Genomic DNA, 12,754 nt, shown 5'->3' on the forward strand with positions numbered 1-12,754 from the left:
GGGAGATATGATTGAGGTCTATAAAATCATGACTGGTGTAGAGAAAGTAGATAAGGAAGTGTTTACTACTCCTCATAACACCAGGACTACGGATGACCAAATGAAATTAATAGGCAGAAGGTTTAAAAGAAACAAAAGGAAGTATTTCTTCACACAGTGCACAGTCAACCTGTGGAATTCCTTGCCAGAGGATGTTGTGAAGGCCAAGACGATAATAGGGTTCAAAAAAGAACTAGATAAATTAATGGAGGATAGGCCCATCAATGTCTATGAGCCAGGACGGGCAGGAATGGTGTCCCTAGCCTCTGTTTGCCAGAAGCTGGGAGTGAGCGACCGGGGATGGATCACTTGATGATTACCTGTTCTGTTCATTCCCTCTGGGGTACCTGGCACTGGCCACTGTCAGAAGACAGGATACTGGGGTAGATGGACCTTTGGTTTGGCCCAGTAGGGCCACTCTTATGTACCAAGCTGGGAGGGGGTTGCAAGTGCTTTGGAGGCAAATAGGACAAATGCAAAATACTCCACTTAGGAAGGAACAATCAGTTGCACACATACAAAATGGGAAATGACGGCCTAGGAAGGAGTACTGCGGAAAGGGATCTGGGGGTCATAGTGGATCACAAGCTAAATATGAGTCAACAGCATAACACTGTTGCAAAAAAAGCGAAAATCATTCTAAGATGTATTAGCAGGAGTGTTGTAAGCAAGACAAGAGAAGTAATTCTTCCGCTCTACTCCACACTGATAAGGCCTCAACTGGAGTAGCGTGTCCAGTTCTGGGCACCACGTTTCTGGAAGGATGTGAACAAATTGGAAAGAGTCCAGCGAAGAGTGAAAAAATGATTCTAGGTCTAGAAAACATGACCTATGAGGGAAGATTGAAAAAATTGGGTTTGTTTAGTCTGGAAAAGAGAAGACTGAGAGGGGACATAACAGTTTTCAAGTACGTAAAATGTTGTTACAAGGAGGAGGGAGAAAAATGGTTTTTCTTAACCTCTGAGGATAGGACAAGAAGCAATGGGCTTAAATTGCAGCAAGCGCGGTTTAGGTTGGATATTAGGAAAAACTCCCTAACCATCAGGGTGTTTTAGCACTGGAAAAAATTGTCTAGGGAGTTTGTGAAATCTCCGTCATTGACGGTTTTTAAGAACAGGTTAGACAAACACCTGTCAGGAATGGTCTAGATAATACTGATTACTGCCATGAGTGCAGGGGATTGGACTAGATGACCTCGCAAGGTCCTTTCCAGTTCTATGATTCTATGACACCATCCTTTCTTCTTGCAGTTTGCTAATTCATTGACCACACGTTTTCCAACTTTTGCAATAACTGAGATAGGGTTCTACATATCACATCCTCTTTTACCACACAACCCTGATACATCCTGTGCACTGAATGAGGATCTCTGGCAGGAGATGGGCTCAGACCTCCTAGAAGAACAGGAGTTTAAGAACATAAGAATGGCCATAGTGGGTCAGTGGCTGGTGCCAGATTAATCAGAGAGAGTGAACAGAACAGGACAATTTATCAAGTGATCCGTCCCTGTTGTCCATTCACAGCTTCCAACAGTCAGAGGTTTAGGGACACCCAGAGCATGGGGTTGGGTCCCTGACCATCTTGGCTAATAGCCATTGATGGCCCTATCGTCCATGAACTTACCTAATTCTGTTTGGCCTTCACAACATCCCCTGGTAACATGTTCCACAGATTGACTGTGTGTTGTGTTAAGTAGTACTTCCTTTTGTTTGTGTTAAACATAGATTTGTATAGTGGCTGTGACATTGCACTCTATATGATTTTATGAAAGTATGCTGATGAGTGTGAATATAATGTAACTAAAATATGCTTCATGCAAATGGTCTCTTGTAAGGTATCATTACAAAGCTTATAATCTACTGAGTGTGGTCATCTTGTTTGTATAAATGTATCACTCTTGTATCTGAAACTAGAAATATGAAATATAACTCTGAGGGCCTATTGTAATTATGCAAAGTATGGGCCATTAATGGTAGTTTGGAATCTTGATGGCTCCCATTAACCAGGACAATTGACTGTAGATGGCTCTGTTTTACTTGTAAGTCTTCCTGTATACGTGTGTGCTGGCAAGTGGGTAATGAAGTCTTATAGTGACATGTGATCATGTCACCTGAACTGGAATCCATCTTTAGCCTGGTGCTTTTCCATTGAAAAGGAAGGGTGGGAACCCAGAGGGGGACAAAGGATTCCCGCCGTATGCAAAAGATATATAAGTGGATGGAACAGAACAAAGGGGGCTGCAATCATGAGAAAACCCCTAGCTACCACCTGAGCTGGAACAAGGGAGTACCAGGGGAAAGGATTGTGCCCAGACTAGGAAGGTGTCCAGTCTGTGAAAGAAACTTATTGAACCATCTCTGAGGGTGAGATTTTATCTGTATTCAGTTTTCTTACTGTACTAGGCATAGACTGGCATGTTTCGTTTTATTTTGCTTGGTAATTCACTTTGTTCTGTCTGTTACTACTTGGAACCACTTAAATCCTACTTTCTGTATTTAATAAAATCACTTTTTACTTATTCATAGAATCATAGAATATCAGGGTGGGAAGGGACCTCAGGAGGTCATCTAGTCCAACCCCCTGCTCAAAGCAGGACCAATTCCCAATTAATTAACCCAGAGTATGTATTAATACCTGGGGGGGAAAACAGCTGTGCATCTCTTATCAGTGTTATAGAGGGCAAACAATTTATGAGTTTACCCTGTATAAGCTTTATACAGGGTAAAACTGATTTATTTGGGGTTTGGACCCCATTGGGAGTTGGGCATCCGAGTGTTAAAGACAGGAAAACTTCTTAAGCTGCTTTCAGTTTAAGCCTACAGCTCTTAGGGTATGTGGTTCAGACTCTGGGTCTGTGCTAGAGCAGACTTGCATGTCTGGCTCAACAAGACAGGGTGCTAGAGTCCCAAGCTGGCAAGGAAAGCACATCAGTTGGCAGCCCCAAAGGGGTTTCTGTGATGCAACCCATCACAGTGGCATTATGATCTTTTCTTTCTTATCTATCCCTTTCTGAATGGTTCCTAACACAGTTAGCTTTTTTGGCTGGTGCTGCAAATTGAGCAGATGTTTTCAGATAACTGTCCACGATGACTAACATCTTTCTTGAGTCGCAACAGCTAATTTAGACCCATCATTTTGTATGTGTAGATGGGATTATGTTTTCCAATGCATTTTTTTCAATGCATTACTTGCATTTATCAATGTTGCCAGCACAGAGTGCCCGAGGCAAAGCAACAGCAGGGTTCGTTGCCTGGTGTGCTTCGCGCCAATAAACACACCAGGGAGAGAAACAAACAAAGTTTATTTGGGATCCCAAAGCGGTGCTAAGAGACAGGCACGTCTCAGATCAAGCACACTAACAGGAACAGTTTTTCTTCTTTTATACATTTTGCAGTTAAGCCTCACCCCCCCTTTCCCCTCTAGCCCTCCCTTTCTCCCCCCCATTCCTCCCTCTACCCCTTCCGTCCCTGGTAATAGTTACTAAGCAAATAATGATTACATTTAAGCAGTTAAGTCATTCTTGGCAGCTATAAGCCTAGCTTGTTAGGAACTTCTTTAAACCGTTATCTTGTCCTTTTTCCCTTCAGCCAGAAACATGCAGGCCTCATTATTACCGCTTGAGCAGGAGGTTGCACACAGATAACTGGTTGCTTACATATTCCAATTGCACCTGGCTTTTGAGGTTGATTAGAGTTTAAACATGGAAGGATAGAGTTTGGTTCACTTAGGCCTAGTGCAGGAAGGCTTCATTGACACTTAGTGGCCTTCCACCCTCCCGAGTTACCTAGGGTGAGGCCTAGTGACGTCAACAACTCCCTCCTTTGAGAATACTCAACAAGCCTTTGGCTGAGTTTTCTCATATTCTGTGGACAAAATATGATGGGATGCTATGAAGCTGGGGTTATCAATGAGAGGGTATGCCGGGATTTTTGAGGAACAGGGGGCACACAGCTTACGGAGGAGCATTTTAAAACAAGCAATTAGGAGGAGGGTGACCAGGCACAGTACCACACCTGTGAGGAGGAGACGCACAAGGCCACCCCCCCGTCCTCCTAGGTCGGGCAACCAACTTCAAAGGGAATTGAAAACTGTGGGTTCCCTTTCCTGGGCCTACCACTGCTCGAAAGCCTGTTCGGCCGACAGGACGTACTTGTTAATGTCCTGTGAGTTTTCTGGGACATAAGTCCAATATTTATTTCCAATAAGGGCACTCACCCCGCCCTGGGAGGCTAAAACATAATCTAAGGTCTGTCTGTTTTGCAGGGACAGCAACCGGAGCTGGTAAAGCTCTGAGTTAAGGCTTTTCTCTATGGCCAAGGTTTCGTTGGCAAACTTGGTGAGAAACACAGAGAGCCTATGATAAAATTGGGTTAGCCGTTCCACCGCATAGGATGGGAGGAGGATCATACCCAACCTGTCTTCTTCCTTAATGGGCTCTGAGGTGGCATACAAAGATTTACGCTGCCTGGGGTGGCCAGGGGTTGTCCCTTAATGCATACTGGGATTCAATGGTACAGTTTTGTGACAAGGGGGTACCCGAGGTATTTCTTCCCCTACTGAACCATCCCCAACAGATATCTGACCAATTTTGGGGGACCACCCTCCAGGGTAACCCTGCTGCGTGGTGCGAGATTTGGGAGCATACTCAGCAGTTAGAGAGGTTAAACTCTTGGGCAAAGCAAACCTTCAAGGACTCATATGTGTTTGTTTCCAAGTTAGTAGGGATCCCTTTCCATCCCACATGTGCCTGGGGGGAAACGGGAAGTAACGAGAGGAGTGTCCCTATGGCAAAGAGTACCACTGTGGCAGACCCTGGACCTGAACTCATGCTGGGCAGGTGACCCTAGGGCCTAACAATTACAATTCCCCAAATCCCACAAAATAACAGTTACCAATAGTAGGCAGATCAAAAACAAAAAGGGACCAGGCCACCAGGTTAGGCCGGCCCTGTGAGAGTAAACACAACCAACGCTTAGAGTTTTCACGGGGAGTGCGCTGCGACTGTCTAAAGAGACCACAGGGCATTCCCAGCAGATCTTATTGTCTTTTGAATAACAGTTTAAGTCCCAGGTCGTCGCTGGTAGTCCTTTTCCGTAGGCTGGACGGTCCACCGTTAAGGAGTGGGCACTGCCTTCAGACAGGAGTGATGAATCCAGTTCTTGTGTCCCTCGACCTTTGCTGCTGTGTGGGAGACCAGCAGGACGGTGTGGGGTCCCTTCCACTTCTCTTGGAGAGGCTAGTCCTTCCAGGTCCGAATGAGAACAGAATTGCCTGGCTGCAAGGAGTGGACAGGGGCATCCAGCGGGAGAGGCTGCAAATCTCTGGTATACCTGTGGAGAGAACAAAGAACAGCAGACAGAGAGCACATGTACTGAGATAAAAAGCCACACCCCATTTCCCACTCCCCTGCCAGAACCGGTGTACCATTCATAGGCCATGCCCTTCCAAACATAATCTCGAAGGGACTGAGCCCTACCCTGCCCTTGGGGAGAGCATGAATGCGAAGTAACACAAGGGGCAAAGCATCAGGCCACCCAAGAGAGGCCTCCTGACAGACCTTTGAGAGGTGCTGCTTAAGTGTCTGATTTGTGCGTTCCACTACTCCACTGGCCTGCGGTCGCCATGGAGTGTGGAGCTTCCAGGGGATTTGCAGAGCACTTGATATCTTTTGAACAATTTGAGATGTGAAGTGTGTTCCGTTGTCAGATTCCATCCACTGGGGGAGGCCGAAGTGAGGAATGATTTCCTTGACAAACTTCAGAGCCACCGTTTTGGCAGTGTTGTTATGGCATGGGAAGGCTTCAGGCCATCCGCTGAATCGATCCACCAAGACGAAAAGGTATTTGAATCCTTGGGTCCGGGGGAACTCAGTAAAGTCTATTTGCCAAACCAGGCCTGGGCCTGGGGTAGGTTCCAGAGTGGCTAATGGCACTGACACTCCTGGTCGAGGGTTGTTCTTTTGGCAGACTAGACATTCAGCCTGCACCTGGGAGGCCAGGGGTCTAAGTCCAGAAGTTAGAAAATTTTTACTCATAAGCTGGGTAAGAGCCTCCCTGCCAGCGTATAATTCTTTGTTTCTTCACCAGGGTCAGTTCTTAATGTCTTTTGTAGTCAGGAATTCCTGGACTTTGTGGTTTCAATGAAGCAAGTGTTCCTTTTTCTCTTTTCCTGAAACAGTGTGGTTCAGCATCATACAGGGGAGAGGTTACTAGCACATCACCCTGTCTTTAAATAGGCTTATCAGTTGGAGAGTCCTTCCGAGGTGGAGGGGTCTTTTTACAGTGAGAAGCCTGGGTCCAGGTGGGCAGTCCTTTGTACTTCACTGCGGTGTTGGTGGTTAACAGGACTTGGAAAGGGCCTTTCCAATGTGGAGCCAAAGCAGTTTTTCGTTGATGGACTTTACGTAGACTCAGTCTCCTTGTTTCAATGAATGGCAGGGCTGCTAGGGTCTTTGGTTAGCACTTCTTTTATCTGTGAGAAAAGAAACCTATCACATTTCATTAATGCCTGGCAGATCTCATAGTTGCTTGGGCACATTTAGGCCCCCCTTTTCTTTGTTGTCAGCCAAGTCTTAGCTGTGAACAATGCCCTTTTAAATCCCTGGGCCAACACTGTCCAGCAAAGCTGCTTTTTAATCCTCCTTTTGTCCTCCCACTGGCTCCACTCTGGGGCTTGCATGGCTGAGGGCTCAATTGCAAGGGTCATTATCCAGGCATTCTCTGGGGGTAAGGTGAGGGTTATTTCATCTTGGGTGAAATGCAGGGTGGCTCCTAAGCGACAAAGCAGATCCCGTCCTAATAGTGGCGTTGGACAATCGGGGAGGTAAACCAGTTTGTGAGACAGAGTTCTGTTTCCCAAAGCACATTCCGCTGGGGCATACACTGGGCACTTGGTTCCTTTCCCTGTGGCACCCACCACAGTGAGGGACTCTTCCACAGGCAGCTGCAGGGGTTGGTTTACGGCGGTTTGTGCAGCTCCAGAGTCTATTAAAAAGTTTATGTCCAAGTCTCCCACCCTCATGTTTACTCGGGGTTCCAGGGGCAGGATAGTCCCTCTCCCCTGACACCCCTATTCTTGATCCTCCGCTGCCATCATAGGGGTACCTTCCCTTTCGGGGCACTCATTTTTTCAATGTTCCTCCTTCCGGCATATGGCACACTGGTTGCGACCCAGACACCTTTCCTGTGAGCCAGGGCGCCCACGCCCACGTCCTCTCATTCCCCGGCCCCTTCCACCTTCCTGGAATTTTCCCTTGCCACCGGCCTGTACTGCTGCGACCATCATTTTCGCTTGCCTATTTTCCTTTTCTTTAGACACAACCTGATTACGCTCCACCTCAGACAGCAGGGTCTGCATAAGGACATTACAATCATCCCAGTCAGGCTTACAGCTAGCCAGGCACCCTTCAAAGACCGAGATAAATTTGCTTGGGTTCATAGAGAATTCCCTTGCCTGTGCCTTAAAGGCTGCTGGGTCCACCGGGTTAAAAGGCACATGGGTGTAAACCTGCATAGTAGTGGCCTGATTCCTATCTGAGCCATGTCTGGACACCATGGTCTCAGTGATCAACGGATAAAATTCCACCGAGGGGGCAATCTCTGGGACCTGAGACACCTTGTCTTTATATGTTGGGGGTGTGATAGCCGAAGGGGACACCGGACCTGCCATTACAGCTGTGGGGGTGGGGGGGTGGGTTCTGGGGACTAACAGTAGCTAATACCGAACCTGTCGGAGTCAAATTACACTTCTGCAAAATATCTAACCTATCTCTTAGCAACATAAACAACTGTACATACATATGTTCATTCCATTTACCCGTTTGCTGACAAAACAGAAGTAATTGAAGGATTGTATTATAATTAAATGATCCTTCCGGTGGCCACCTTTCCTGGTCCTCTAGCTGATATTGAGGCCAGTCTACTGTACAGAATCTTTTCAGTTTATTTTTAGTTATTGGATTTGTGCCAAACACTTTCCAATTCACCAGAATGCATTCCAAGGGTGTACACCTTGCCCTGCCTGCAGTACTCTGTCCCTGCCCTGTAGGGAGACACTGGGCGTCCCCAGGTCATGACAGATAAAGTCCCCACTGGACTGTTCCTACCTTATCCAAGGGTCCGGGTCTGCACCGTCGCCCTATCCACAGGACCGGTTCCCCACCGTCGTCCGCAGCTGCTTCTCCACTACTCGAGCGCGTTGTACTGTTGTGCCCTCCGGGGTCGACCAAACCACGTCTCCGCCGAGGCCCCCAGTAAAGTCACCGGTGCGCGCAGGGCGTCGAACGTCGCAGCAATCTGTCGACCTCCGAGAGGGGTCCGGGCAAGGCTAAATTTCAGCCTCGAGCCCCACGTTGGGTGCCAAGACTGTTGCCAGCACAGAGTGCCCGAGGCAAAGCAACAGCGGGGTTTGTTGCCTGGTGTGCTTCGCGCCAATAAACACACCAGGGGGAGAAGCAAACAAAGTTTATTTGGGATCCCAAAGCGGTGCTAGGAGACAGGCACGTCTCAGATCAAGCACACTAACAGGAACAGTTTTTCTTCTTTTATACATTTTGCAGTTAAGCCTCACCCCCCCTTTCCCCTCTAGCCCTCCCTTTCTCCCCCCCATTCCTCCCTCTACCCCTCCCGTCCCTGGTAATAGTTACTAAGCAAATAACGATTACATTTAAGAAGTTAAGTCATTCTTGGCAGCTATAAGCCTAGCTTGTTAGTAACTTCTTTAAACCGTTATCTTGTCCTTTTTCCCTTCAGCCAGAAACATGCAGGCCTCATTATTACCGCTTGAGCAGGAGGTTGCACACAGATAACTGGTTGCTTACATATTCCAATTGCACCTGGCTTTTGAGGTTGATTAGAGTTTAAACATGGAAGGATAGAGTTTGGTTCACTTAGGCCTAGTGCAGGAAGGCTTCATTGACACTTAGTGGCCTTCCACCCTCCCGAGTTACCTAGGGTGAGGCCTAGTGACGTCAACATCAACATTGAATTTCATCTGCCACTCTCTTGCCCAGTCACTCAGTTTTGTGAGATCCTTTTGTAACGCTTCAGTCTGCTTTGAACTTAACTATCCTGAGTAATTTTGTTTTGTCTGCAAAATGTTTGTATCCTCTACAAAGGACAAAGTACCCCACATTCCAGGTCCCGTGAGGTGGCGTTAGGGAGTGGGGCTCAGAACACCAGAACCTGGCTCTCATGAGGGGGGGCATAGAGGGCAGTCAGATCCTCCTGGATTGGCAGGATCCCCCCAGATATCTCAGATCATGGCATGCACACACACAGGGGCAGGCCTCAGTCACCCCCAGGTAGCAGGAACCCTCAGATCTCAGCTAATGGCAAGGGATAGGGAGAGGGGCACATATTCCCTGATCTTCTCTGACTGCCTCCCCCCCCCCCACACACACACACTGTTGAGGCACCTCCTTTTGGCTGCCGCTGGGGATTAGCGCGCTCTTAGGTCAGATGCCCTCCTCACACTGTATCCCCCCTCGCTCTCCAGGACTCTTCAGGCTCCCTCTTCATGGTTTAGGTGTCCAGCCAGGTCGCTCATAGTCTTCCTGCTCTATAGATCCCACTGGATCAGCTGTCCGCATGCTGTCTCAGACAGTCTTCTGATCCAATGGCAGGTCCTTTGCCTTTTCCCAGTGGCTGGGAGGGGAACCTGGGCCCACCCATTACTCTGACTTCCAGCCCAGGGAGCTTGTGTCCAATAACTATAATCTGTTGGTTCCCTGACCCTGTTATTTCCTTGGACTCCTTCCTACTTCCCTTCTCTATTTTCCCCCTGCCCCCCAGTTTATCAGCCCAAACTTCCCCTCTTTGACTTCTTGCCAGACTCTGTAGCCCCAAACAAATCCCCTTTTGCCAGGGAGTGACTGCAAGCTTTTTCCCCTGCAGCTCCTTTCTTGTCTCTGTTTCATCCCTTTATACAGGCCCGACTTGCTCCTTCCCAGCTGAATTTCATCATCTATTAGTTTTTAATTGATCCCTGGCTCCAGGTGCAGCATATAAGGTTAATTGACCTAATTTAACCTGCTTTGCCTATGATGGGGTGTCCTCCCGACACATACAGTATGGCATTGTTCTGTGTACAGCATCAGTTCTGTTCCCAAACTTTTGCTAATTCATAAATTTAGAGGGCAGAAGGGGGCATTGGATCATCTGATCTGACCTCCTGTATAACACAGGCCAGAAAATTTCAACCAGTTACTCCTGTATCAAGCTCAAAAATCTTTTGTTTGACTAAAGCAACATCCAGAACGGGACTAATCTGAGTCTGAAGATCACAAGAGATGCAGAATCCACCACCCCCTTGGCAGTTTGTTCTGATGGCTGATGACCCTCACCATTAAAAATGTTGTGTCTTATTTCTATTTGAATTTGCCTCATATCAGCTTCCAGTAATTGATTCGTGTTCTGTCTTTCTCTGCCAGAATGAGGAGCCCTTTAGTACCTGCTGTTTTCCCCTCGTGAAGGTACTTACACACTGTAATCAAGCCCACCTCTCATTCTCTTTGATAAGTGAAAGAATTTGAGCTCTCTCACCTTTTTCTGGCTAGAGGGTAATCTCTGTTCTTGTGTGTCATGTCTGGGGCACTACTGCAAACAAACCCCTATGCCTCAGTCTCATTCTCTTTGGATTGCAGCTTTCTCTGCTGATGACCCTCCTAGAGTTGCTGGTAGCATCTCTGCATCTGTGTGCTCAATAGACTGTGAAATTGTTGGCCTGAGGCGGTATGGCCATCACTCTGTACTTATCAAACCACATGTGATCCTCACTACTGGAGGCTTCGGAGAGCAGGATGGACGACACCACCGCCTAAGAGATTTCCATGTCCTAGTCAGACACGAGGACAACTGGCGTGTTGGAAGCGTGAGAATGGAAAAGTCTGGTAACGCTTGGGGTACGTTCTCCCCTAGGGTGGAGCACACACAGAGATCTCTAATATTAATGGGGTGATCCTGGAGGGGGAGGGAGAGATTCATACTGTACTATCAGTGCTCAGCAGTGAAGGGTAGAGGGGATTGAAGTCTTTGGTCTGGTAACCCTCAGTCTTCCTGTAGCGGTACCAATCTGAATCCTGGTGTTCTCTCTCTGCAGGTGGACGGTTGTTCCATACTGTGACGTGTGTTTCTGGGAGCCAGGCCCTGGCAGTGGGAGGGCGAATGTCCCCAACGAATGCAGATTTGGGGATCCTTTGGCTAAGGTTTCCTGAATCCATGACTGCCTCAGATCCAGATTGTGTTGTGGTGGAACTTGTGAGCCCACAGCCTGCTGAGGACCTAGCTTCATCGCGCTGGAGACATACTACAACCGAAGTGATGTGCCAAGGTAAAAGGGCCTAAAAGAGAATTTCCTCAGTCAGTGGGGGAAGAATGCTTAGTTATGACAGGGAGATGGGCTGTACAAGTACCTGAGGATATAGAAATCCCCAGACACAGGGGACAGCCTTGTCCTATTCATAGATTTTGAGGCCAAAAGGAATAATTATGGTAATTTTGTCTGACATGTATAATGCAGGCCATATAATTTCATCTAGTGAATGTCACCAAGATGCAGATTCCTCCATCTCCCAAAATAACTATCAGTTGAACTAGACCATATGTCATAAACATACAGCTAAGGGTAGCATAAAACCTCTCTTTATCCTGTAAAAGGTTAATTCTTCTACTTGTAAAGGGTTAAGAAGCTCAGATAATCTGGGTGGCACATGACCAAAAGGACCAATAAGGGGAGAAGATACTTTCAAATCTGTGTGGGAAGGTTTTGGTCTGTGTCTCTCAGAGCCAGCCAAGAAACCAGGACAGGAAAATTATATCTCCTTAAGCATATCTAAACTAAGCATCTAGTCTGGCAGAAATAGTAATTAATATCAGAAAAGAAATGTGTTGGATTACCTTTTGATTTAGCTTGTGAATTTTCCCTGTGCTAAGAGGAGGTTTATCCCTGTTTTTGTAACTTTACGTTTTTGTCTAGAGGGGAAATCCTCTGTGTTCTTGAGTCTTTTGTTATTCTGTAAAGTACTTACCATCCTAATTTTACAGAGGTGATTCTTTTACCTTTTCTTTAATTAAAATTCTTCTTTTAAGAACCTAATTGATTTGTCATTGTTCTTAAGATCCAAGGATTTGGGTCTGTGTTCACTTGTACCAATTGGTGAGGATATTATTCTCAAGCCTCCCCAGGAAAGGGGGTGTAGAGGCTTGGGGGGATATTTGGGGAAGGTAGGGCTCCAAGTGGCCCTCCCTGAATGTTTGTTTAAATCACTTGGTGGTGGCAGCGATACTAAAGCTAGAAAGGAATTTGTGCTTTGGGGAAGTTTTTAACCTAAGCTGGTAAAAATAAGCTTAGGGGGTCTTTCATGCGGGTCCCCACATCTGTACCCCAGAGTTCAGAGTGGGGAGGGAACCCTGACATGGCGGCAGCACGGTGGGATCATTTTGATCCAAAAGCCCAGTAGGATTTGAAAAGGACAATTTTTTTTTTTTTTTTTGGCTGCTTGAAAGCCAAAAAGGCTTTTGTTTAGCTGAGAACAGCTAGAGATTTTTTCTCTCTCTTTGCCTGGAGGTAGAGGTGTTAGGTTCTTTTAACAAAGGCATTTTTTAACAAAAGCTGTGAGATTTTTTTTCTCTGCCTGAGGGCAGGGTAGTTAACTTCCTGCAAGGGAATTCACAAGCAAGTTTTTTTTTTCTAGCTCAGATAAGCTAGGCAAGCAGGA

The 12,754-nt window shown here is 46.9% G+C and overlaps 1 protein-coding gene across 2 annotated transcripts in view; it reads left to right on the forward strand.

Annotated features, from left to right (window-relative positions):
• Positions 1-12,754, forward strand: part of LCMT2 (leucine carboxyl methyltransferase 2) — an 86,490-nt gene that overhangs the window by 24,445 nt on the left and 49,291 nt on the right. The window contains exons 9-10 of one of the 2 annotated variants that reach the window (XM_054016115.1): positions 10,682-10,939; positions 11,137-11,367. In XM_054016115.1, coding sequence (XP_053872090.1) covers positions 10,682-10,939; positions 11,137-11,367 — 489 coding nt within the window. The remainder of the gene's footprint in view (positions 1-10,681; positions 10,940-11,136; positions 11,368-12,754) is intronic. The other variant, XM_054016116.1, reaches the window with a different exon arrangement.

This window comes from Malaclemys terrapin, chromosome 1 (assembly GCF_027887155.1).
Source record: "Malaclemys terrapin pileata isolate rMalTer1 chromosome 1, rMalTer1.hap1, whole genome shotgun sequence".
NCBI classification, from domain to species: Eukaryota; Metazoa; Chordata; order Testudines; family Emydidae; genus Malaclemys; species Malaclemys terrapin.